The sequence below is a fragment of the Prorops nasuta genome, unplaced genomic scaffold (genome assembly GCF_024137725.1).
Source record: "Prorops nasuta isolate Cenicafe-Biocafe unplaced genomic scaffold, Cenicafe_Pnas_1.2 PNAS00018, whole genome shotgun sequence".
NCBI lineage: Eukaryota > Metazoa > Arthropoda > Insecta > Hymenoptera > Bethylidae > Prorops > Prorops nasuta.
Window position 1 is genome coordinate 3,694,196 of NW_027116815.1, and position 26,499 is coordinate 3,720,694.

General features: G+C 38.7%; 3 protein-coding genes across 9 annotated transcripts; all 3 read left to right on the top strand.

Moving 5' to 3' along the window:
- Positions 1-1,395: 1,395 nt before the first annotated feature.
- Dh31 (diuretic hormone class 2) lies at positions 1,396-17,107 on the top strand. Its single transcript, XM_066738156.1, has 4 exons — positions 1,396-1,586; positions 14,388-14,515; positions 15,737-15,838; positions 15,948-17,107. Exons 2-4 carry the CDS (start codon positions 14,421-14,423, stop codon positions 16,081-16,083), a joined length of 333 nt encoding a protein of 110 aa, XP_066594253.1. The 5' UTR covers positions 1,396-1,586; positions 14,388-14,420; the 3' UTR covers positions 16,084-17,107.
- A 208-nt stretch (positions 17,108-17,315) lies between these two features.
- On the top strand, positions 17,316-20,639 carry LOC136780076 (lysosomal acid phosphatase-like). 4 transcript variants are annotated; one of them, XM_066738153.1, is made up of 8 exons: positions 17,316-17,352; positions 17,419-17,525; positions 18,669-18,837; positions 19,146-19,241; positions 19,322-19,561; positions 19,649-19,955; positions 20,054-20,265; positions 20,330-20,639. In XM_066738153.1, exons 2-8 carry the CDS (start codon positions 17,455-17,457, stop codon positions 20,471-20,473), a joined length of 1,239 nt encoding a protein of 412 aa, XP_066594250.1. In that variant the 5' UTR covers positions 17,316-17,352; positions 17,419-17,454; the 3' UTR covers positions 20,474-20,639. The 4 variants fall into 4 exon arrangements, with proteins under 4 accessions (XP_066594250.1, XP_066594249.1, XP_066594251.1 ...); XM_066738152.1 differs by lacking the exon at positions 17,316-17,352 and having other exon boundaries at positions 17,359-17,525; XM_066738154.1 differs by lacking the exon at positions 17,316-17,352 and having other exon boundaries at positions 17,359-17,525; positions 18,672-18,837.
- A 1,802-nt stretch (positions 20,640-22,441) lies between these two features.
- Positions 22,442-26,422, top strand: Past1 (putative achaete scute target 1). 4 transcript variants are annotated; one of them, XM_066737844.1, is made up of 9 exons: positions 22,442-22,809; positions 23,352-23,510; positions 23,625-23,903; positions 23,988-24,491; positions 24,563-24,876; positions 24,938-25,046; positions 25,125-25,443; positions 25,689-25,859; positions 25,924-26,422. In XM_066737844.1, exons 4-9 carry the CDS (start codon positions 24,006-24,008, stop codon positions 26,127-26,129), a joined length of 1,605 nt encoding a protein of 534 aa, XP_066593941.1. In that variant the 5' UTR covers positions 22,442-22,809; positions 23,352-23,510; positions 23,625-23,903; positions 23,988-24,005; the 3' UTR covers positions 26,130-26,422. The 4 variants fall into 4 exon arrangements, with proteins under 4 accessions (XP_066593941.1, XP_066593943.1, XP_066593942.1 ...); XM_066737846.1 differs by having other exon boundaries at positions 23,459-23,510; XM_066737845.1 differs by having other exon boundaries at positions 22,442-23,510.
- Positions 26,423-26,499: the final 77 nt, after the last annotated feature.

Sequence of the window (26,499 nt, forward strand, 5' to 3'; positions counted from 1 at the left end):
CTCGTGTATGTATATACCTTAACTTTATATATATATATATATATATATATATATTTATCCTTTCTTTCTCCTCGCAAGACATGTCCCGCGATAAAACAAAAGTCAACTGCTCCTATTATTCTTCGATCATCGACATTCAAGGCTACTCTCTTCTCTTCGTATTTCTTTCCAGCAAATAACGCTTATTACTCCCATCCGTACAATCATTATTCTCTCGGAGCTTTCGTCTCGGTTGTCAAAGATATCCGGAAAAAAATCCCAATCAGCGAATGAGGCTATAATTATATTTGTTTATTGATCCGGACGAGAGGAAAGATCCTCGTCCCTTGCGGGACCGAATTCCCTCAGAGTTTAGGAGATTCCGGAAATGGTCGGTCTCGCTGGATTAGCATGAAGATTCGGGCATTTTTCTCGAGAGCCTATCACGCTAGCCCGGTATTTTTACGCGATATTCTCGTATATCGCGCGCGTCCCCTTTTTCTCCACGAGATACCAGAAAACTTTCAGACCGCCCGCATTCGCGTCGCCATGCAAATTGTGCAATAGAACGTTTTAATAATACCCGCGAAGTGGCGTCGCCCCGCCCGTTTTAAACAGATAGCCACTATATAAGCATAATGGCGGATGCTACCCTTTAATGTATCTCCTGCGCAGAAAATTATGCAGCTCGCTTAAATTCATTCTTTTCTTCTCGAGGTTACGCGTATCGTCCAGCTTCCGGTGACCCTGTGAACGAGGAGACTATCCTAAGGTCAAAGTCTCCACGCGATATAATAATTCTGATGAATAAATTTAAACTTTATAATCCTACACAAGGTTACTATACACTCTTCAGCTTTCGCGGTTTTATCGATAATAAACAATCGCGATTCTTCAAATCCTTCATTTTCCACGTTTAGCATCGTTGTAACGATTTTACGAAACGATCGACTTATGGAATAACGCGCAGCAGAAGGCAAAAGTTATATCGAACTTTTAACTTTCGTCGAGTAAACACCTGTGGCACGCAAGAGTCTTCGGGTCGTGGATGGATAGAATCCTCGAAATATGGTGGTACCAGTGTCACAACAACGGGAGGAAAAATATGTTTTGTCTTTGTGATAAATTTTTAAGGAAAAGAGTATATAGGAGCTATTTTTTTTGTTTTCTCATAGGGATGAATGGAACCGATCGATGTAACTGGTGGAAGAGTGTTTCGGGCTTTTTGGGAGGAACACCTGTGGAACGGTAGCAGGTAGGAGTTTTGAAGGTCGCACCGTTATTAGGGGGAATGGTGCGTGGATTCGGGGAACGTGGTGGTGCGACACGATGAGGTTTGATTGGACGAGGGTGGCTGGCGAGTGGGGATGGGGCGAGAATCGCCAAGTCGCGGCCTTATATAAACGTACCGCGAAGCGCTTTCGCATCCACTACGTATTCGTCGCCGACGCAGAACGCACTAGCTAAGCCGGACGTACGTAACACACGCTATACAACCACCCAAAACGTCCACTTCCGTTTCTGCGAGTATAGGACCTGATCAATTCCGTCAGGCAAAGTAATCGAACGCTCCACCCGGACGTCCGCACGTAGAATTCTTCTATAAGGTACGTTTCTATCTCAAATTTCCTGCACCCCATCCATCTTATTCTTCATCCTTGGCATCTTCAGCTCCGCGAAGAAAAAAAAAAGAAACGGTAGAACGTAAAATAATTCCATTATCAATTGGTCCTTTCTCTTCACCGTAGACTCATTCCAGCACTTTATCGAGAAACTCACTTATCGATCATGTAATTTCAATTTCAATCCACCAGCTTCGATAATCTTCCTAATCCTTGATCGTATCATCATTATTGAACCAGTCGGGCAAACGTACTTTTCCAACGAATCGAGGAGATCTTGCAAAGTTCTTGGCTCGATAACACTGCGAAGCATATATCCCCGAAGGTCGCGATTGTTCCTTGTAAAAGTTTGCTACGAGGAAAGGGGTGAAAGGGGTTCCGGTGCAGGCGAGAGAAAACGGCAAAGTCCTGCAGCCTTTTCTCGTGCATTGCTGCTGATGTTGCTGCTGCTGCTTAGTTGGTTGGACTCTTGACCGGACCCTTTGGCCGCTTTTCGATAACAACGTTATCCCACGACATTAATGCAATCGTACACGTATATACCCTTTGCGAATGCTCCAACATTTTGGTAGCGCCGTTTCCACCGCACGAAGAAAATCGGACACGATTATTACTGGAAATTAAACTGCATTGAAGGATAATTCCTAGAGCACCCTCTGGAAATTAGCCAGTTATTCTACTATGCAAATCAAGCGATTCAGAGCAAATTCACCGGACGAGTATCTCCCTGCCATTTTTAACCCTCCGGCTATCATTGGATTTTAGTTTTTACTCCCGTCAGTGAAAACGGTAATTTTCTCCCTTTATCTCTACTCCGCACGAGCAGAATGTTCATCCGAGTGCTCTGGATATACGATGGAATAATAAAACAGTCGCGATACAGTCGCAAAGTCTATTTGACTCGGATAATTCATGGATAAATGATCCCTGCTAGCCGACGACGTTGCAAAGTAATCAGAAAGCCAGTAGTAAATGTCAGCCATTAAAGACTGTGTTGACCATAAATCAGACACTGGAATTTTCTGTCACAATGGGATAAAGCAACGAGGAGACCAAGCGAAATGATATGTCAAAATATTTGTTCTTGCGATAAATAAAGTAAAACAGGGGGATAGATAATATATCTAGGAGTCGGGGATGGAATTGAGAGCTTTGCTAAATTTGATATTCCCTGCAGAACAAAGCACACTGGCGCACAATGACAAATCACCTGATTCAACAGCAGAAACCAATTCTATAAATTTTACTCATTTCATATAGCAGCTCTAAATGAGAATCTTAACTTGACTTGTGCAATCCATTCAAAATCGTCGGGTGTATATACCGGATCTTTCATAATCTCTCTCTCTCTCTCTCTCTCTCTCTCTCTCTCTCTCTCTCTCTCTATGTATATATAGAATTAGAAATTAATAAATAATTGCAGTGGTACAACAGTAACGAGACTAGCTTGTAATGATTATCATTTTATATACAAATGAACGTGTCCACGTTAAATTCCGGTAGTACGATATTGCAAATTAATTACCAATTGGTTCGTAATTAATGACTAAACGATTATCTAATACTTTCATCGGCTTAACCTAAGTATTTCTACTGATTCGGTTTTCCAATGGCCTAAAATTCAAAATTGTTATTGTTTACCACAGCTAATTACAGACAAAGCATTTGTTGCTTCCAGGATCTATTTGCATATAATATCATGATTTATTAAACGCATGTGTAATATCGTGTATCTACGTGTAACAATTTATTATTTTACCGATAAATAAATTGTCGGCTTAATCGCTGCTGATTCTACTAATTAAAACGTGCCGCAATAGTTTAAATTTCACAGAATTATCATTGCCTTTTTCTCTTCGTTATAATTAATCGCCCTTGAAGTATCCGAGGTTCTGGTGGAATACAACATTGTAATATTTGCTAAAGATTCGGATCATTCAGTGATATCCACGTATCATTTTTAAGCTTTAATTAAACATGAGTGATTTTAGTTTTCAAATATTAAAACTCGCACTGTTCATTTCGATACGAGTTGACCACAATGGGGGATTGCAAGAACCTTTTTCGTTTATTCAAATTCGACATTGTAAGAAACAAATGATTACCACACAAATTCAAATAAATTGAAGGGGTGTGGAGTGTGGGGTATAAATAAAATAGAGAGAGAGAGAGAGAGAGAGAGGTTAAAAGAGAAAAATAAACAAGACATACGAGCACTGGGGTAAAATTGAAAATATTCAGAATCCATTTTTTTTTTCATTGTTTGCCAAGGTAGAAAAAAGCTAGTAATTTAATACGATTGTCAGGGGTTTTTCGCTCTAAGGAAAGAAATGATTTTTCTGTTCTCGGTGTTCCTTTTTTTGTATTTTTGCGGTAAACCTTCCCCCTTATATTTACACACGCAAGCTTTGCCAGAACCCTCCAGTGCACAAATGTCTGCTAAAACTTTTATTCTTCCTAAAAATTCGTATGCTGCGTAAATAACGCCTAAATAATTTATCCGGCTCTCTTTAAATAATAAACGCGACGTTCGCCGTTTCGATGAATTTCACGTTTTTTAATTAATTAAATCCTCGCGTATAATCGCGTCTTCGATATTCACATCGAAATCTTAACCAAGCTGCGCGTGTGCGTGTATTAAATAAATAATTTCAATCCGTCTGACTCTTTCTTGTTTTTCTTGCGTATATAATTTACATTGTCTTCGTCATTTTAGGATTATGTCTAAAATAGTTGGTAAATATCTGAAATATTTGCCGAGCATCCGCTTGGCAGGAAACTTTGGCATTTTGAAACATTAATGCGGCGATCCTTTCGCAGCACCGGAAATTCACTGCACGGCTGTTTCATGGATTTTCTTTGAAGATTATTCCGACGAGATCTTGCTTGGATTACTTCGTACGAAAGCCTTGGCAATCCCGTGGATCCGCGAAACCCTTACGAAGCTTCGAAATTTCATTTTCCACGCTATATTCGAGCAATCACTGTAAGATTATCCATTTCTTCCTTACACCACCAATACAGAATTTTATTCACCTGTATCGAAGCAATAATTTCCCAATTATTAATCATGTTTTTGCGTATCGAGCCAACGCAATTTACTCCTGCGGCACTCCATATATTAAACATTTAGTCGTTACGTCCCCCTCATTAATCGTTGAATTCCTCCACCCAAATTTACACTTTGCTCGCCGTAAATTACTTTGTTTCAAGTTCCTTTTATCGTTTCAAGTACACGAGCTCCCCTGTAACTTTGGGAACAAAAAAAACAACTTTACGGATGCATCCGGCAAACTCGCGCAATGCTGAAAAAGTTGTTTTTCAACGCGAAAATTTGTTTTTGAGATAATTCATAAGTTCCTAAAGAACATTATCGTGAAATGGGTGGAAAACGATTTTCCCTGGCATATGCTTAAAACAATAAAGGAGAACGGAAGGCAAGAAGATGGTAAACTCGGGAAAGGCCCTTTGGTTATTTGCACATTTTATGGAAACGCGACATAGCAATGTTGATCAAACTATCCAAAGTTTTCATCGCCATTTCTCGTCTCTTAATCGTTGATTAAGTGGCGATTTAACCTATTAAGCAGCCTTCCACCTCCTCTAATGTAAAAACTATAGCCATTATAGATTCTCTCTATTAAAACTTTTGCTTACCAGTTCTGTTTTACATTGTTTTACAAACAAACCGAGGACTTAATTACACGCTTCTGAGTTTTAATGAACGAATTTATTATTCATCCTCGTCCTAGGTAATTTCAATCCAAATTCATTTAATTATATTTGATAAGCACACCCCACGCTTCTAATACAATGCTACATTTTCTACACCAGAAAAAAATGAAACATTACGCATACCTATACATATATATATAAATATCTATAGAGGCTTTTAAACATTTTACGCAACGTTATCCAAGCACAGTGATAAATTTTTCCCAACCACTGTACTCGCGTCTTATCGATAAGAATAATATACTCGTGACGTCCTCGATCGACGGAACTAAAGATCATCTGCTTATACACCAAATCGATCGAGTTAATTGCTCAATCTTCCTCCCCCAATTACCGCGGATTACAGTCGATTACTTTATTACCGGTATAGGAGAGAGTACCGAGACGTTTTCCCATGGGGAATCGACTTGTGTTCAGGCGTTACAACCGAGCTTATTCGTCTCTCTCTCTCTCTCTCTCTCTCTCTCTCTCTCTCTCTCTCTCTCTCTCTCTCTCTCTCTCTCTCTCTCTCTCTCTCTCTCTCTCTCTCTCTCTGCTGTCCGACTGAAACCCAAAAACACCTCAGTCACCTTCAACTGGATTTATCTGCGCAATTAACTTTCATCCTACGAGACTCCGACCGTTAGACAAAATTGCCACAAGCGGATGCAGAGTTTCCTCGTTGGCACCGAAGCTTTCCGCAGGGAGATTTAAATTAATGCGCCAAATGATTGTCATATTTAAATTTTATTCCCCGAAAAGATAAGGCGACGAGAGGTGATAATTTTATTCAACGTATAAATAAGTAAAATCGAATTAGCGTGGGACGGTCAATTTGTCGCTTAAAAAAAAAACTACTTTCGGCGCGATTGTTTCGCCTCCTGCTATCATCGTTGGCACCAAAGTTTTCCACGGGAAGATTTAAATTAATACGCCAAATAATTGTTATATTTAAATGTTGCTCCCCAAAAAAATAAAGCGATGAAAGGTTATAATTTTATTCAACATATAAATACGTAAAATCGAATTGGCATAGGACGGTCAATTTCTCGTTTAAGAAAAACTGCTTTCGGCTATTGGTTCGCCTCCTATTACCATTTAATTCGCCCCACTGCAGATGAATCGTGTCAGCCCCCCTCCCCCACGAACGATACGAAAAGCACAATCCAGCCGATGCTTGGCCGATCCTCGAGCGTTGTTCTCTAACGAGAAAACTCTCTCCTATTATTGAACGCACGCGAAGAGAAAAAAGGAGGGAGGGGCGCTCCCGTGAACGCCATAGAGAAACTTGGAAGCCAACGAGTATTTTAATTTTCCAGGCTTACCCTTATTGAAAAGTTGAATCCGGCTGTAGCGATCGGATGTTTCCCGGCTAGATATCCCGTTTATTCGCCATGGAAGCTGACTTCGAAATGTAATCAGTGTAAAACTGGGGGAAAAAAGCAACAATTTTCATAGAAAAGACGCTTGAGAGGAAAAAGGAAACATCAGCGCGAGCTTTTTGTGACTTTGCGCGCGCTCCACGCTTTTTATACCTCCTCGTATACTTGAACAAAATCTGATAGAGGATTATCTTTCTCGCGTTTTAATCAAATCTTCTCAAGCATGATAATTACAAGAGGAGAAGCGTAGGTTTTGCAGGAATTGTACCGCGCGCATCGACAAAGAAAAATTATACATGGCGATGAAACGGAAGCTCGTATACAAAATTTCAAGTCTCCTTTTCTTTCGATATTACGACCGCGGTTTGAACATTCTTCGGCTGTGCTCTCTTCGTATAATACACCCTGAATTTTCGTGTTGCTTGCTATTATTGTTATTGTTATTATTATTGTTATTGTTATTCTCTTTTGCACCGGGCGCTTTTAGTTTGGTTGAAAGTACTGTGTGCATGTGTGTGTGTGTGTGTGTGTACACGTTGTGTGGTGGGAGAATTACGGTAGCGACTAATGGTAGTATAATATTCTATATAGGAGACTAAATAGCTCTGGGGCCACCGTGTTTTGTCCGACGCGACGTTCAAAAACTGTTTGCGTATGTATGCGTCATCGACTCTTGCACGTGCATGTGTACGCGTGCTCGCTCCTCGGGACGATGATGATGCAAAACATAATAACGCGGTTGGTCAAATCGTTTGGCGTTCATTCTGCATCGGTCACGTAATTACCGAACAAATAGAAGCGGATACAGTTCGGCTTATAAAGTACCCTTCTGGCAAAACTGTGTGTGTGTGTGTGTGTGTGTGTGTCAACTCAATTTTGCGAATTCTCGTCTTGCGTTGTGTCTACATGGCTGTTAACCCTTTCTCTATACACACCTGCGCGTGTATATATGTAGGTTAGCATTCAATTATCCTCACACCTAACAATCCAATCGTTTAATTGTCGTCGCACGTTCGTTAATCGAGGAAAAATCGATCCGTTACAAAATTTAATCGTGCATTCTCCAGAGTGCTTGATTGAAAAAAAAGGAACGTATATAGACGCTGCCAGCGAAAAAACCAACGATGTCCAGGCATGGATAGTAAATCTACAAATTCTGCTGAAACGACAACATTTTTCATCTTACTTGCGTTTTTTATGGGATGCAACATAGCGCACACACCGACACGGTTATTACGTTGCTCCATAATTGAATCCAATTAAAGGAAAAATTCTTTAGGACACGATAAATTCATCGCTATACTAATTTCATTAGGAATTTCGTTCGTGTTCGTTTCGCATGAAATATGACACGTGAAGGGAAATTCTCGGTGGTTAGTAAGGGAAGGGGGGGGGGGGGGAAGGGAGTATATAAATTGAAAGAAACGAGACAGTTAATAAATACGAGTTAGGTGAATATTGTGGATTGAGTGAAGAGCCGGGGGGATGAAGGGGAAGGGTGAGTGTGTGCCGAAAAAAGTGTGTTTCGGACTGCAGATACTCCGAGTATTCGGGAGAATAAAATTCCTAGCACGCGTGCTGCTCCGGCCTTATGAGAGGAGATAGACGCGTGGTCTCGTAATAAACGATTAAACTCGATCGCGCTTTTTACGAGCTTTTTCATGGTCAATATCGCAACGAGAATGAGAATATGTGACATTTTTAGGGGAATATTCGCCATGGACGGGTTTTGCGTGCGTTATTTCACCCGGTGCTGCACTTATGGACCGAAAGAGATCATGGCGAATCTTCCTACGGAATATATGTATACACTTAACATGTGTCATGAATCAAGCTACCTTTTTATTGGCAAAAATAGCCAAACGCCCGTCCAAATGTAGCAGAATCAAAAAGTTGCGTCAGCTCCAATGAATAATTAAAGACGAAATGGTAGCTATCTACATCTAACCACCTTTCACTCAATATCCATGATGGAAAATCACGTAGCCCTCGCCTCTCTTCCTGTACACGTGTACAGGTACATGAAGCAGTATATGCAATTTCGATGAACGTCCATCAAGAGTTTGCTATAAAAACCCACCCTTTAACTATTTCAACTCCAATCAACTCTTTTAATGAAGATACACAATTTTTGGTATTCCTGGAATCGTGCTTTTTCTTGTTTCAAGAATACCAAATTTTGTCATGGTTTCCAGACTCGACCATTATTCAAATGCTATGTACTGTATATATATGCAGATGCGAGTCGTGACTCCCGTATTATCAGAACTAACGAGGCATCTGTGGTAAGTGAACGTTTGTATAGTGGTCACCGGTGCTTTTGGTCAGATGTAAGTCCGGGGATGATGTCCAATTGGCCAAGTTATGCTGGCCCGTAATTGAATTACAAAGACGCTTCTCGTGAAAACCGCTTTCGGATGTTAGAAACCAAACGTTCCCTTGTTGGATAATTCAACAATTTATTGGCCAGCTCGTGGAATCTGCAATTATACCTGCGCAGCTTACTCTCCGGGAAAATGATTTAAAAAGGTGGAGAAAACTTGCGCATTTCTGAAACTTTCCTCGAAGATTCCGTAACTCGGACAAGAAGAAATTATTCTGATTTGTTAAATTATGCTGATTCGTAAATGGATTACAATGACGCTTTTCTCTTCTCGGGAAAACGAATTTAGAATGTTGAAAACTTAATGTATGTCTCCGTGGTATAAATATAGTTTAGGAATTTATTGGTCAATTGGTGGTATCAGTTACACAAACCACTCTCGGATCTTTGGTAAAATGATTTAAAAAGTTATACTTTTCTCGAACTGTTCGTAACTTTAACAAGAATAAATTCCTAATTTTTTAAAGCGATAATTGTTCAAGTTGCTGGAAACACAATTGCCAGCTTTTCCTCGGATGATGTTTCAACGATTTAACGAACGGCTCGTGGTGAGAGTTACACAAACCACTCCGTGCTCTGTTTTCTTTGCTATCTAGAAATCAATAAGCCTAGCGTTAGTCTTATTTTCATTACAAACGTATGGTGTAACTTTGCCCTCTACTATTTCCCCGTTTATCCTTTGCTCCCTGCAAGTATATCTATATATATTATATACACTTTTTATTTATCGATCTCCATTAAAGCTCGCATATCGCGCGTTTATGGCAAATAATAATAATAGTTATCGTGGATCGTTGCTTGCTTTTGGGAGAAATCAAATTCTTCAAATGTAAATTGGAAATGGATGTCGGGATAGCGTAAAATGACTATGGATCGACGAAACTGAAATTTATGGAGAGTCCAAGTGGCTGCACCTGCGCCCGTGCAAATGTGTCAATTCCACTGGCACGATAAAATTCGATAAGGTTTTTTCCCATGGTCGAATCAGCTTTGACTGCTTTCATTTTATTCTACGCAACTGCCTAGCGTGTTATCCCGAACGAAACAAACATCGCGTCGCGAGGGCAAACATCCCGGACTTGTTGGTTTTACGAAAAGTAATCGAAAATAAAGAAACCTAGGTTGATACAGGGTGGAAAAAAGGACGGTCTAAAGGGCCTGGGTGAAAAAGGAAAAAATGAAAATACGTAAATCGATGATGCGTCTATATATATATATATACACACAATTGGAAAAAGCTTCTTGAGGGAACAAAGTTAATGATGCAATTTGAGTTGTTATTATTGGAAGAGGATGACAAAGTGGTGAAAGAAGATGCAGTGTTTTTTCACTTAAACTCCGAAGTGGTCAAGTGTAGTATACATATATAGTATATACCGTTTGCCATTGGCGTACTACTGAATGAAAACGATTTTCTGCCAAAAGCAGACCAACGCCAATGCTTTCCTGTCTATATGGATCGTCGGTGCAGAAATGGGTCGTCGTGACTGGCTTCGTTTCTTCCATTACACGACTCTCCCGCGACATCCACTTTATTTCCAACGATGTTTACCCACGGAATTCTGAGTGCCATGTGGTACTCCACTCACAGGTCACTGACAGCAAACACAAAACTGACATTTATTTTTGTTGATGAATGTGAGCCGGTTCTTATCGAGCTTTGCTCATTTTTGACCACTACCCCCCCCCCCCCTTCTTTCGTTAAAATTCTCCAAAGAAATAAAATAGATTTAAGAGTAGTAACAAGATAGCAAAGAATGAATCTCATCGTTGACAATCGCTGTGGATGAGCTAAATCTTGATGAAAGATAATCGTCCAATGTGGAATAATGCACCATCGGTGTCAATTACACTGCAGGAAGGACGAATCCAATTATACTCTCGATCGGTGGCATTCAAAGTGGTCCACGATTGCACCGCAATGAAATGCTAATTGAACGAATATAGAGCTGCGTATAAAAATAGCTTAAATAAGATTTGCGCGAGACTCTATACGGATTACAATTTATATCATTATTCTTCATTCTGTCGTTCCAAATTAATGTCCCGGGATTCGAGAGTTTTCATTAGGAAATTTTACATCAAAAATACAAGAACAATAATTGTTGCGAGTGATTTTTAGCTTTTCCTTATCGCAGAGGAAGACGAAATTGTATCTGTAATTGGACTGCAGGTGATTCAGTGTCAAGATCCTTCAAATTCCCCCCCCCCCCCTCCCCCTCGAAGTTTTCCCGTGTCGCCTTTCACGTACTGTGAAATTGAAAAAGTTTCGAGACACCCTCGTGTTTCTTTTATGCTCCCGCGAGCACTAAATTAAGTGTTTATAGTTTACCAAAGAAAATATGTCGTTAGGCTCGCGCGTAAAGCATTGAAAGCGGAGGAGGGTTATCTCTATTTGTCAGGAACCTGTTGATCACAGCGCCAAGAAATATTTCTGTGAATGAGAGAAAGTTTCCGGTTGACTTTATACTATATACGCCCCTATATTTTCCAATGGCTGAACATTTTTATCGAGGCTCTGATTATTCTTCGCTCCTCCTCTTTTTTTACACAGTAAGAAACATGTTCTTTTATTCCCATCTCGCTGGAAGATTTTCCTGAAGCGAGGGTGCTGACACAAAGAGTACCGATGCAGTTTGCTGGCGCCACGTATTGTTAACGCATGCACCGTCTAATACAGCAACGGGAACTTTGGTAGTTTCTTGCTTCGAGTTGCAAAATTCAATGGTTAGTTAACAGACCGCGTGCACTAAACTTTTCTCGCTTCCACATTGTCTACGAATACCTCTATAGCCTCGTTTTCCACACTTCTCACGTTTCATTCTGCCACGAGTAGCCACTTGTTGGAGAATCTTTCAAGACAATAGGGAGCATTTCCCCTCGATTAACCTAATTTCCAAAAATTCATAAATAATTTATTCTCGCGATAATAGAGGAATTTAACAAACATTCGTATTTCTTCTTTTTTCGCAAAGCGAATGCTAAAAGAAATGTTCAAATAAGCGGATTGAATCGTTCGGCTGAAAATCGGCTCACTCGCGCTATTTCCGCAAGTTGTTTAGTATATGAATGAAGTCTGGCTGATAAAATGTGTCCAATTCATCGAGAAAGATATCGGTAGTATAGTTCAGTTTCAAGCGTTCCAGCCCTGACATCCATTCCGTGCATACGCGTGCCAGCACATTGCTGATGTTTAATTCATTTAAGAGCTTCACTGTGCGCGCGGCTACATTTCCCCCTCGCGATAAACTTGTATTCTCCATAACCATAAACGCGCCAGTGATAAACCACGAACGACGGAATGTTCTAATTTTCCAACATCCCTTGTAATTTACTTGGACGTCCAATAAAAAATCAAGCTGGATCCCACCGCAACTTCCCAATCTCCCTTGATTATTTCAATCGCGAGAATCCTGCCAGTCACCTTTGACCTCTTAATCGAACACGAGGAAATTTCTCTTTTCATCTATTAAACTTGCGTCGGATTTTTAGGACAACTGAAAATCACCATCTGCCAAACTACTACATTTGGTAAACTAGACACGTAACAGTGAAACTAATATACGACGATTCATGTACGATTTGATTAACAAAGTTTTAACACTCGCTGGAGTTTGCGTTTGTTCACTGCTCCAACTCAAAGGAGTCATCTCCCTGTTGGACGTTTATGTTTACGCTGTACATGGACTACTTTGTTCTCCAACGCAAGTCTAGCACGGTTAATTGCTATTATAAACAATGCAAGATATTTTCCCTCAAAATTATTCGATGGAGAAGAATGACGTGCTTCTCTTTCTCTTATAAACGAACTATTGCATATGTAATATACTGTACAGTATATTAAACAGGTTATCTTTTTGTAATAGAATAAAATAAGCAACCCCCTATGTATATATATTGCCGGAGAGAAATTGGCAAAGATACTCGACGTGTTTCTGTCCTCCGTACGTCCTTGCGGAGATACCGTTCCTCGGGGAGTCAGGTATCCTGGCAAGTTTAATCCGGAAACGTGTCCCCTCTACTCGGGACTTCCGCTTTGTTCCAACGAGGTCACCAAAGCTGCGTTAAACAATAAGCATGGACAAAACTGCGTTAAATCGGCGCTCCCGGGGTCAACATATACGATTTCACACTTTTTTACACATTATCACGGATATATACCCACGTGTATATATACAAGGGCCAGAAATTTCTATCGAATATCAGAGCACCGATCTTTAAATTATTCAATTTAAACGAAAGTTGTTATTGTCAGCTATATATATATAAAGGAGTTGAATATAGCGAAACATTAAGCGAGAGTCTGTTAATCAAGCAAGTCTCAAACCCCATTAAATCCCGGAATGACTGGAAGTGAATGTTCCTATTCGAATTGTCGGGGAGGAGTAACGTGGTAATAAGGGTAGCGTAGTTCGTATATATATATATATATATATATATAGGAAAAATTAAATAACTGCGTAGAATAAATCTTGATAAGAATAAATTGTATATATTAAGTACAGTGTATTATGGAGGAGAGAAACCTGACAAAATAGGAATACAAAATTTGTCTAGAGTGATTGCAGACAAGAGACAATAAGCTGATGAAGATGAAAAGAAAAGGTGAGGTGAAAAAATGCTTAATTGGTAAGAAAAGAGACAAAGTGCGTAGGATGTGAAAATTTCTGTCGGGCAAATGACGCAAAACGACCCGAAAAAGATAACTCCTTCGGGAAGCGATTGTCGGAAAGTTTGGAGCGCGTGCTAAACGCTTCCTTAGGATTTTCTTGGGGCGAGACAAAAAAACAGGCGAAAAGTTTTTGCGGAATTAATTACCCAGTAAGCGAGGCGTTCGCGTTTTCCGTAAAGGAAAGCTGAGCGATCGAAAGCATCTTTTTAGCGACCACAAAGGAAGCAGATAAAAGTACAGTGACGCAAGCACCGCCTCTCCTGTTCGTTTTGTGCGAATCGACACGTTCTCTTTCTACCAGATATTTCTTTTGTTCCCATTGCACGGGCAATAGGAGAACTTTATAGTACTATGTATATGTATATATGTAGATTTAAAATGAGCGTTCACAAAGGAATCTACTATACCGCTATTAATAAATCTAGTCAGCCCCGCGTGCTATATCCCTTTCACGAAATTCTCAAGCACTCGTGGAATTTGCCAAAACACTATCTCTAAATCATATCATCCAGTTCCAATAAATACCCTAGCTCTTTCAACCTTAATAAATTAGCTTTAAAATTAAAGAATTTATGCTTTGGCTTTTGCCACGCGATTTTCATCCTAAATCATCGCGATGTTGTTCACTTTTATAGTCGATCAAGGAGTAAAAGGAGTCAGCTTTGAGGATGCGGAGAGAGATCGCTCTTTCGTGCTTGCTGGTGGCTTTGGTTGCCCTTTTCTTAGTACCCACCACCACGGCAGAAGCTGGATCTTACTCACAGTAAGTAGCCACATCAGAAAATGTTTACTGAATTACAACGATCGATATTCTCTCCCGTACAGAATACGCCCACGACTGGACCTTCCGACTCTCCTCTTCCATCCTCTCTCTCTCTCTCTCTCTCTCTCTCTCTCTTATTCTGTAATTAATTTAATAATTCAATATGGAAGTTAGAACTTGTGCTATTACTACGTGAATGTGTATGTGTGTAAAGTGAGAGAAAGAAAAAGCTGTAGAAATTGTTGAGGAAGAAGATCGATCAAGGTATACAGCAGCCACCAAAATGATACATAATTGAATCGATTGAATTCCGTGTCTCGATCGAGTTCAACATTGACTACCGTTAAGTGGAAGATGAAATAAATTGTTGGATGTTCGGTTCTTGTCGAAGCAAGCAAGTTCTATAGGTATATATGTATATATAGTCAGTCAATATAAGCAGTCGTGTGTGTACCTATCGAAGAGGAGAGCGAGGAGGCTTGAATGGTAATACACTCGGGGTGAAATGCGTTGGACGAACCTCTCCTCGAATTCGAGCCGGGACTTGTTCAACTCCTAGTGCGCACCTTCGAGTGCACGTGTACCCAATTCAATCCGTTTATCAGCTGTCCTCGATAAGCTCGCTGAATTTTTTCTTTCTCGGTTCGCGCCAGCTATTCCTAAACTCATAAATCGAAAAAGCTGACTTTCCAGATTCTTCCTTATATACTAATAGAATTCCTCGTGGGACTTATTTTTAGATCGGACAACCGTTCTGTTTAGCTGACGACAACTCTCTCGTGAAACGGAACTGGGTTAAACTGTTGGATTCGAGTCGGATACGTCTCTCTCGCTACCTATATATATATATATATATACTATATACTACGCTCTTTTCCAATATTGATTGCAGGCGGAAAAAATCGGATACTCGTGCCACGATTCGATCGCGATTATTCGCGTCATGCCTTATCACTGGCGTAATATAAATCACGCGTAAACACGAGCATCCGGATAATGTTATAAGAAATGCAGAAACTCGTCGATTGAACCGGCTAAACGTCCTGAGGGATTCCTGGAATCTCTGGAATCCGCACGAAACGCGCAACTATCTCTCTCAACCTGTAGAGAAGAGAATTGTTCCGATATACAGGATTCCCAGTCTTGTTGTTATTGCTACTCTGAAAAAGAAATCCAATCACGCTTGAATAATTTGCTGAATGGTTCTTTCTTTTTTCATAGATTCGACGAATATTACAGACGCCTGAACGAGGAGGAGCCTCAGCTATTCGAGGAGATAATGAAACAGTTTCGGACTTATCTCCAGAACGAGGAGTATGCGAAGTTAGTATAAATAATTGTTCAAAAATAATAATCAGGGGTGAAGGTGGTTGCGAAGAATAGAAAATTTATTTAATCGTTATATACAATAATTAAACTTAATAATTTTTAGCAAAGCAAAACGGGGACTGGACTTGGGTCTGAGCCGAGGGTTCAGTGGCTCACAGGCAGCGAAACATCTGATGGGATTGGCAGCAGCGAATTACGCGGGTGGTCCTGGTAGGAGGCGCCGTTCCGAGCAAGCGTAGATCCTTTGGCGATAGCTCAGACACTAAACTATCTCCCACTAATAGTTGATAAAATCACTTCTCGGTTCTCCAATTGCAGCCTTCTAAAGAGATAAAAGTCCTCGGCAGACGCAACACACCCTCCATTCTCCTATACACCATTCCCCATTCTTTGGCAATTCCCACTCTTAAGCCTCTGCTGCAGCTCTCGTAGTCGGACTACTCTGACCATTTATTGCCCGATAACCATCTTATAATTTTATCTTACTACATTATTCTATATATACATATATATACTAGCAGTATTAGCATCCCGTGCTTCTATCCATGCGACGGAAAAACGATGATCTTTATCGGCCCCACCATCCACCAACCGATAGTCTTGGAACTGTGGAGGAAAACTATTTGAACGAAACGTTTCCATCGATCGATAATATAGGGTGGGCTTTTCAATGAAAGATTTTCCTTTGATTATTGGACAGACGCGATTTGATCGGTAACTCGGAAAATCATGAGTGTCCTGCAGCTTTTGCACTGTAATTTTATCTTACCAATATTTCAAGTCCAATCGCTGGAGTGGCCCATCTCACTGTCGGAGCTCGTTCATCTAAATGTGTAGGAAGCAAACGCGACAAATTATTCATATATGCTGTCACAGGCTCTACTCTTAGCTATATGTGTTTTCACGCTTCCATCTTAATGTCGCCACTCCTGTTCAAATGCGAAGAGATTCTTTTCTGGATCCTCCATAATTTTACAAACTCCCCTTGCAATAATAATTTTATATATGATCGATTTTAATATTAGAGTAAATGTATCAGATTCAGATATAAAGTGGCAATACCGATATATATATATGTATATCTAAAGTGTATATATATCGACGGCTATTAATTCCTTTCGCATCTTTCGTCCTGTTCCAGGACCGTCGCATTTTGATTATTGTTAAGATAGAAAACGAAGTGTATGTTAACTTGTATGCTATGTGTATCATACAAATAATTATGGCTCTAATTCAACTAAATAAATGTTACTTTAACCCAGACACTAGTGTCTTTCTCATTTTTAGTTTAAGTATAATAAACGTTATTAGCGCAATAATACTATTTTCTCTCGTTTCGATTGTTATTATTGTATACAGTGTGTGTGCACAGTTGATTAAATTAATAACTGATCCTGATTTAATGTTTTTTGGAAGCACAAAGGGGTACTAGGAATACGTAATACACTCCTGAAGTGTTTCAAAGGGTCACGTGTGCTCAAGTTCTCTTGTAGACTATAGTCAACGAGGTACGTCTTGTTATTCATTAATTTTATTCAACTGCCTCTGATAAAAGTGCTGTGATATCCTTGAAGCCATTCGAGAGATGTCGAATATAAAGGTTCCCCAACATGCCTAGCAGCTCTGATTTGCATTGGAACAATTTTGACGATGAAAACGAGCAACGAGCTGCTGTACTTACGTAAGTATATTCATTCGCGATTTTCACACCAGAGTCTCGAGCAATCCCGACCCGAGACGAGAATCTCTCTCACTATATGTACTTTGCTAGTTGGTATACATTTACTCGATCGGTAACATCGATATCTACTTTTATATCTTTTGTACAAGAATCCTGTGGTAAAAAAATTTAAATATTTAATTTGTACAGTAGGAGGAAATAATTATTTTCCAAGGAGAAATTTAATTTTGGTACCAGAGTAAGATTTATGCTCAATGTTTAATAATTTCAAAGTAAATTGAGTCATTTCTAATATGCTTAATTATTGATTGACATGTACTGTACAGAGAGACGAATTTTCACGGAGATCCTAATTTTATAATCATCCTTCGCAGTTGCTATTCTTCTGTATACCTATATCAGCTATATCTCTCCACATTGTGACGTACACGATCAGTAATGCGTTAAGTATACTTAGTAACGGCTGCTCAACTAAATTACATCCCACCGAGCATCGTATTATTTGATCCTAAAATTATTTTAATCCAACTACTTAATTAAAATAAAGTCGAGTTAATAATTAATGCGATCGCTATCTTTTTTCGGTAGATAAGTAATATTGTTATAATAAACACTGAAATGCTAATTAGCTTTGAGAATACTGTAATACCGTAAATGAGTATTTTCCTTTAATTTGCATAATTTCTTTCGTTGTTTGATTAACCTCAACTATGAAAGTTTTTTGCGGCTTAATTGGGGCCGGAGTAGCGCAAGGAAAATAAATTCAGTTAAAACTCATGAGTGTTTTTACGATGTGCTCTATGCGGAATACACAATCACCGGCTGTCCCGATGAAATTTGAGATAAAGTTGACTTGATTCGCTTATAAGGTGTCATTTAGATTGCAGCGATATCGCTAGTACGTGGAATAAAAATTTATATCTCACTGTAGTTTCCAGTACAACGAATTAAAGAGAAACTTTTAGGTAAAAAGTTTTGGTGTAAAAAGTCAAATAAATTGAAGAATGCGTTTTTATATGAAATAATTATAAATGTATAAAAAGAATTAATAGTTGAGTCATAAAATACAACGAGTGAATTTTTATTCTCCGAAATACACACACAGACACACACAAACTAGTTAAAGTAACAATATTATTCCAGAAGTATGGATCGCAGAAGAGGATTCTTAGCACAGAATTGTCAACGTGGAAAAAGAGGGATCTGTATTAGTGTCCTGCTGTTCAGTATTATTATCTGCGCTGTACTATTAGCTTATACAGCTTTCGCCGCACCGACCAGTAATGAAAACACACTGCAGCAAGTGATATTAGTAAGTTCAAAAAAGCGTAACGCACCATTTAAACTTTACACCCCTGTCATTTAATTTTTTCTAATTAAACCAATTAAGGCTCTTTCTCCTCCTATCCTCTCCCTGCGTTCACCCATTCAATTAATTTCATTTACTAATTAGCTTTAATCGCAAAAGAACAAACGAAACAATTCCACCTCATTTCTCCACATATACCATTCTCTTTTTGTACTCGTCAATCGGACCAATGAATATTAAACCAAAAGATTCGAGAAATCCCTGCAATTTTTCTCTGGATGAGAAATTTCACGAATGAGCAATATTTGTAGATATTTCGACATGGCGATAGAAATCCGACGGAAACTTATGCAAAGGATCCTTACCGGAACTACAATTGGCCAGATGGTTGGGGAGCTTTGACCAAGGTCTCACTTTTTTTCTTTCAAATTCTTCATAAATAAAATGAAGGCTTAATTGGAGATAACCGATGAGAGATCTTTTACAGAAAGGTATGGCGCAGCTGTACAATTTGGGCCAATGGATTCGCAACAATTATGGTTTCCTGATTGGGAAGAAATTTTATAGTTCGGTGATATCGGTGGAGAGCAGCTATGCGGATCGTTGCATTATGTCCGCTCAAGCTTTGTTAGCTGGCCTCTTTCCTCCTAGCGTCGATGACATGTTCATTCCAAATCTAGCCTGGCGACCTGTTCCCGTTCATTCTACTCCTAGAGATTTGGATAAAGTGAGTATGGACCACGCAGTTTTCTTTACATTATGTTCTATCCTTTTCCTTAACTTGCAATATTATTTTATTTTTGTTCTGTTCAAGATAATTGTAGTAAAGGCCCCTTGCCCACGTCTGGAGCAAGCCTTGACCGAGGCTTACGAGCAAGAGTCAGCTGCGCGAAGCCCGGAAATGATTAGATATTACCAAGAACTGACAGAACTAACCGGAAATGAGATGAAAACCATTACCGATGTCGAGTTTCTATACAACACTCTTGAAATTGAGGAGCTGAAAGGATTGAAGCTTCCGGAATGGACGAAAAAATATTACAATCGCAACATGCGTGAAATGGCTGCGAAAAGCTTGGCTATATTTACCAATAGTACCATTCAACAGCGTTTGACTGGAGGTAAAGCTTTTTTTTTATTTTAGAAGTATTTTATTCGTTTATATTTATTTTTTGCTATAAACTTTCTTTGATCTCTAATGGAAAACGTTGGATCAAAGGTCCGTTGTTGAAGGAAATATTAAAGCACATGCAAGCTGCGAAACTGAGAACGCAATGGAAGAGAGCTCACCTATATTCTGTCCACGATATTACTTTAGTCAATATTTTAAGAACCATGGGTTTTAGGAGTGAGTTGTTCAAACCGGAATATGGCGCCACTTTGATATTTGAACTGCACAGTACTAATACTGGATCGGATAAAGAAGTGAAGGTATACCAAAAATTAGATTGTTCTTATAAAGATGAAGAATTTATTTGTCATTAAATATTCTCAGGTACGATATTTGAACAGCACAGAAAGCACATTAACTCATCCAATGACAATAGAGGGTTGTCCAGAGCCATGCTTCCTGGAAAACCTGCCAATTACGTGGAAGGATGTGTTACCCGACAATTGGGACAAAGAGTGCTTTAATTAAACAAAAATTATATAAATAACAAGGATCTGAAATTATTTACACGCTTTGTCAAAGTACGAATCGTTAAAACGCTCTGTTTGTCGACGGATGCAAAGCCACCAACTGATCGTACATACCACATCCATGCGCAATATTTTACTGTCTTACTTGCTAAAAATAAAGTATAAAAAAGGTAGAATAATAATCAATTATTATATATATATATATATATATATATATATATATATATATATATATAAGCTTTCCGCCCGAAAAATCGTTAATCGAAATGAGAGAAAACTCGATTAAACTCTCGATGATAATTTCACGCTTGGATTGTGCATTCTTTGCCAGCTTTGCCTCTGCTGTATAATATTTCAAATCACACGACATCAATCATCATGACTGATTATGATGACTGAGTGCAGAAATTTGCAGTCATTGAACTACGTTAAAAATGTCGCAACGAGCTCGAACTGCCTTGTCGGAATCTACCATTTACCTTCACCCGTTCAGTCCTAAAAGTGAGAAGAAATATTGACAGTTTTTCTGATAAATTTTTCTCTCCAAAAATAAATTCCTCTAATTATTAACAACGAAAATTTTGATCGATCAAGAAGGTGCAAGGACTGCGTTTTTGGACGATTCGTTATTGACCAGACTCAGCCAATGGATCAAGGAATTTTGTTGCTTAATCCTTTCGCGCATAAAAAGTGCTTTTGCAACAGGAAAACCGAATTCAGAAAAGCTCTCTTCGAGGTCAGTCAGTCTCTCGGACCCATCGATTCTAATTGGCCTTAATAAATCTTAGGCACGACTATTTATGCAATTTGGTTTATGAAAAAACGCTCTATATTTAGCACATTCGTAATTGGTTAGATTTATATATATATATATATATATATAGTAGCAGCATTGATCGTCGTGTCGGAAAAAATTTGATTTATTATTTTAAGATACGCGAGTGGTACATTATTATCGTTTATCAATGGGCGTGAGTATCCGCTGTATACAATGTTTACTGACTGAATTTCTTAGCACGCCTTTTCTTTGCTCTTCTCCGAATTCAATCGATACACGCGTTTGACAAGACGCACATCGTTATTTTCCAGACTCGATCAAAGTCTCGATGCACTCTCCGAATATGACCGAGCCTTCTGGCGCCACGGAGATCTCGTTCCTGTGCGAGAGGTGAAATGCCGGAGGATAAAATCATCGCGTTCCATTCGAGAGATTCGAGAGACGTCGTCGGTGCAGGACCGGCTAAACCGGAGAAATTCTCCGAGCAAAATTGTCACGGCCAACGCTTTGGCGAATAATGGCCAGAGCAATGTTTCTCAATCCAGCCTCAATTGGAAATCCCAGCACGTGAAAAAAACTGAAATCCAGCAAGGAAAATGGATTTCAACCACTTGTTTCGGATCAGTGTGGATTACCAAGTCCGAATTGGATTTTTCGGATTCCAATGGTTCGTCGAGTCATTGATTGCGGAACCGAAATTTTCTCCGAGATTGTTGAAAATATTTAATAAACTTTCCGTCTAATCCTACGAGAAATGAGTTTGAGATTGATCTTAGTGATTGAATTACCGTGCGTGTGGAAGAGTCTCTTAATTTAGTTTGGTAGCAATTATTGGATTGACGAGATTGTATACATATATATATATATATATATGTTGAGCAGCTAGAGGTGTAACGTCGTGTAACTGCGGTAACGGATGGTCCAATTAGGATAGCCTTGGACAACGTTTCTTTGGAGGTCACTCCGGAGCTCCGAGCCGGAAAAGTTCATGGGAATGAGTTAACGGCTTTTTACGCGGAAGCTTAACGTAAGATCGCGGTACCTCCTTTAATCGCGTAGAGAGCGCAAGAAGGAAAGAACGTGTGCTTAATAGCAAGCAAAAATTATGCAGAAAGCCCTGCGCGCTCCCATTAGCCTACTTTAATTAGATTTCACAATGAAGTTGTGTGCCACACAGGCAGTTAGAGCGTTTGAATTAGCACAAAATCGTTTAACCAGGATGTCTGTTATTCCGTTGCGCAACAAACGCCACTGAACGCTTTGCATATCATTGCGTAATAGCGCAAATGATTATTGCTAGCATGTGCTATCTCGAACCGAAACGCCGATACCAGTCAATTAAAGTTCATCGGATGTCTTGGACACTGTGTTCGGTCTGTCCGTCCATGTTTCTAGCTATAACCACTAACGATTTTTCATCCACTTTATCTTACCGAGGGAGTAATTACACGCGCTCCATTCCCATTTGCCGATGGAACTTGGCACTAGCAACAAGCTGATAATTGTTTCTCGGTACCACCGAGTAGAAAGGACCGTAATCTTCCAGGCTAGCTTAGGTAAATATTATATTTACCGATGATATCAATCGGCCCCCTTCTCCCTTGTCGACTTTGCTGATTAGATTCTTAATGCTATGTAGTCTTTTCCTAAAGTACACTCGTTTCCTCCACTGATTCCGTTCTCAAGAAAATCGATAACATTTTAATTTAAGTTATGAGAGCATGACCACAAGTACCTCGATACTTTCCCAGGACACATCTCATCACTGAAATAAATTAATATATGTATATCTTATTTTCGTTGAGTTACCATTCCTTCTTTATAATCAGTAAAAGATTCTTTACATATTTTTTGTACGATATCATTATCTCAAGCATAATCTGTACAGATATTGTACTACGAGTAAAATACTGTTATATAAAGTCTCCTTCTTTTTGCTGAATAATAATATAATTTTGTAAGTGCTTTTATAGAATTTTATGGTTATTTCAATGTACAAGTGATAGACGCGCGCGTCTGTACCTTACAATTTTTTTCCTGCAAATTACAATACTTGTATATTGATAGCTTTGTTGACAAAATTGTTTATTTTTACAAGGCTCTGTCCAATTCGTTAGAAAATTGTTTTGGCAAACCGAATAAGCAAGTTCTTTTTTCATTACGTGCCTTATTACCAACTATACACATCATACATACACGTCACAGCGCGTATATTTCGTATACGGATAAAGGGATCATTCCTGTGTCGGCTAATCGCGTAAGTATTGGTTTAACTGTGCCTGCATGTGTATCAGGCTGTTGTATCGCGGATTGCGACTTTATCGAAGAATCCGCCTGTCCTGTTACTAATACTGACTATACTCTTGTCCAGCCTTTACTCATGCTCTGTATAGAGTACGGCTGACATTTATTTAAAGCTAGAAGTTGCTCAGATTGACTCACGAGTCACGCTGGTTCACTGCAACATAGTTGAGCAAAGTCAAACTGTGAGAAAAACGGAAAAAACTTTCTTACCGAGGACGAGGACTTCTAACCTATAACTCTAATCGCCTTATACACGTCAAGAGCAGCCAGCTTTTTTCGTCAAACGATCGAACCGGACACGTAAATTAAAATTCTCCTGCTAGATTTTACTCTTATTCATGTTATTGTAAGTTTAATGTATTACTTTATTTTTTTTCTCATATCACATTTGAAATTAACTTTCTATATATATATCTCTTGTCGTTTTCAGAACTGAGTAAAAGACAAGATGTTCAACTGGTTAAGTCGCGAGAATAATAGCAAGCATGATATTTTTGAAAATGTCACCGAAGGCCTTAAGAAGATATATAAAACTAAATTGTTGCCCCTTGAACAACATTACCAGTTTCACGAATTTCATTCTCCACAGTTAGATGATCCAGATTTCGATGCAAAACCTATGATACTGCTTGTGGGTCAATATTCTACAGGAAAAACCACTTTTATCAAGTACTTATTAGAGCGGGAGTTCCCTGGAATTCGTATTGGCCCAGAACCAACGACAGATCGGTTCATAGCTGTTATGTATGATGAGAAGGAAGGTGTTATACCTGGAAATGCCTTGGTTGTTGACCCTAACAAACAATATCGGCCGCTTTCTAAGTTTGGTAACGCATTTCTTAATAGATTTCAATGTTCTACCTTGCCATCCCCAGTTTTAAAGGGCATATCTATCGTTGATACCCCTGGAATTCTATCTGGAGAGAAACAAAGGGTACTTATACTTGTTATTATATTGTAACATTAACGAATTCAAGTTGAACATTTAATAACATATTCTTATAGGTGGACAGGGGATATGATTTTACTGGAGTACTAGAGTGGTTTGCGGAAAGAGTAGATAGAATAATATTATTATTTGATGCACATAAGCTTGACATATCTGATGAATTCAGGCGGTCAATTGAAGCATTACGAGGTCATGATGATAAAATCAGAATTGTTCTTAATAAAGCAGATATGATAGATCATCAGCAACTTATGAGAGTGTATGGAGCTTTAATGTGGTCTCTTGGTAAAGTTTTACAAACACCTGAAGTAGCTAGAGTTTATATAGGATCATTTTGGGACCAACCACTAAGATACGACGTAAATAAAAAGTAAGTTTATATTTATAACTTTAAATGAAAAGAAAAAGTTTATAATTAATCATACTTTTAGATTATTTGAAGACGAAGAACAGGATCTTTTCAGAGATATGCAATCTTTACCACGGAATGCAGCTCTTAGAAAGCTTAATGATTTAATTAAACGCGCTCGTCTGGCAAAGGTAATAAAAAGTTCTTTCAAATTGCTATTAGGTTTAAAATATTATAGTTTTGTGTAAATAATAAAACTATTACGACAGGTTCATGCATATATAATACATGCACTGAGAAAAGATATGCCTGCAATGTTTGGCAAGGATGCCAAGAAAAAGGAATTGATAAAGAACTTAGGGGCAATTTACGATCAGATTCAACGTGAACAAAAAATATCGCCAGGAGATTTTCCGGATCTGAAGAAAATGCAAAGCTGTCTAGCAAATCATGACTTCATGAAGTTCAATGTATTAAAGCCGAAGTTATTAGAAGTCGTTGATACGATGTTGGCCAAAGATATCGCGAAAATGATGGCTTTAATACCCCAAGAAGAAACTGTCACTATCAATGATTCCTTGATCAAAGGTGAGTCACCAAAGCCGATATCCTTCAACGACTATTCATATTTGTGTAAAGATCATTGTCAAATCATAAGTTTCAAATACTTTAGTTACAAATCTTATCACATAAAATTTTTAATTCGTCTACAAACAGCTCTCGACTTTGATATTCATTTGTAATAAAATTTCATGACCTAAAAGTTGATCGAAATTATATTTCAGTCGGAAACACATTCATCAGTTAAGAGTTTATACAATTTCATTTTATAGGAGGAGCGTTCGAAGGAGTTGAGGATCAAATCACTCCATTTGGATACAAAAGAGGTGAAGGAGTTGATGCCGGCGCTGGTGAACCGGATTGGATTGTTAACAAGGAAAGACACAAGTATGATGCAACTTTCCATGATCTTCAACCTATTGATGGAAAAATTAGCGGATCTGGTAAGGAAAAAATTAAAAGTTTTTGCGTAAATGAATTCTACGTTCTTTTCAATTTCAATTTCAGTTGCCAAGTCCGAAATGGACAAATCTAAGTTACCAAATAGCGTGCTTGGAAAGATTTGGAAACTATCGGATATCGACTGTGATGGATTTTTGGACGCTGACGAATTTGCATTGGCGAAACATTTAATCAAAGTAAAACTCGAGGGCTACGACCTACCAACCGTACTACCGGATCATTTAATCCCTCCGTCAAAGAAAGATTTATAAAAGCCGTATATATCATTAGACTCCTCACATGGATTGCATGGTCCCTATTGATTTGCAGTAACATTGCACGAAATTTATTGATTAAATTATTTATTTATTTTGCATGCGGCCATAGGGCAATCTGTTTTTCTTAAATAAATACTGGAACAATTAAAAGAATGATTTAAAATATTAGTCAAACAGCTTCAAAAGTGGGAGAGTCGTAGTCTTGCAATTTATTTTCACGGTTGGTGATGATAACACAAATCGGTTGAGTAATATTAAATCAATGATTAATACTCTGACATACATATGACGTACAAATAAGAGCAGGCTCGCCTGAATATACGTATTTATTTATTTATTTTAAATCGTTAATCACACAGTTTTG

What these genes read in the sequence shown, in the direction of transcription:
- Dh31 (XM_066738156.1), top strand. Translation starts at nt 14,421, where the DNA reads ATGCGGAGAGAGATCGCTCTTTCGTGCTTGCTGGTGGCTTTGGTTGCC. An exon ending in GAAGCTGGATCTTACTCACA is followed by an intron (nt 14,516 to 15,736) that starts GTAAGTAGCCAC and finishes CTTTTTTCATAG; the next exon opens with ATTCGACGAATATTACAGAC. An exon ending in CAGAACGAGGAGTATGCGAA is followed by an intron (nt 15,839 to 15,947) that starts GTTAGTATAAAT and finishes AATAATTTTTAG; the next exon opens with CAAAGCAAAACGGGGACTGG.
- LOC136780076 (XM_066738153.1), top strand. Translation starts at nt 17,455, where the DNA reads ATGCCTAGCAGCTCTGATTTGCATTGGAACAATTTTGACGATGAAAAC. An exon ending in GTTGGGGAGCTTTGACCAAG is followed by an intron (nt 19,242 to 19,321) that starts GTCTCACTTTTT and finishes GATCTTTTACAG; the next exon opens with AAAGGTATGGCGCAGCTGTA. An exon ending in GATCGGATAAAGAAGTGAAG is followed by an intron (nt 20,266 to 20,329) that starts GTATACCAAAAA and finishes AAATATTCTCAG; the next exon opens with GTACGATATTTGAACAGCAC.
- Past1 (XM_066737845.1), top strand. Translation starts at nt 24,006, where the DNA reads ATGTTCAACTGGTTAAGTCGCGAGAATAATAGCAAGCATGATATTTTT. An exon ending in TATCTGGAGAGAAACAAAGG is followed by an intron (nt 24,492 to 24,562) that starts GTACTTATACTT and finishes ATATTCTTATAG; the next exon opens with GTGGACAGGGGATATGATTT. An exon ending in AACGCGCTCGTCTGGCAAAG is followed by an intron (nt 25,047 to 25,124) that starts GTAATAAAAAGT and finishes CTATTACGACAG; the next exon opens with GTTCATGCATATATAATACA.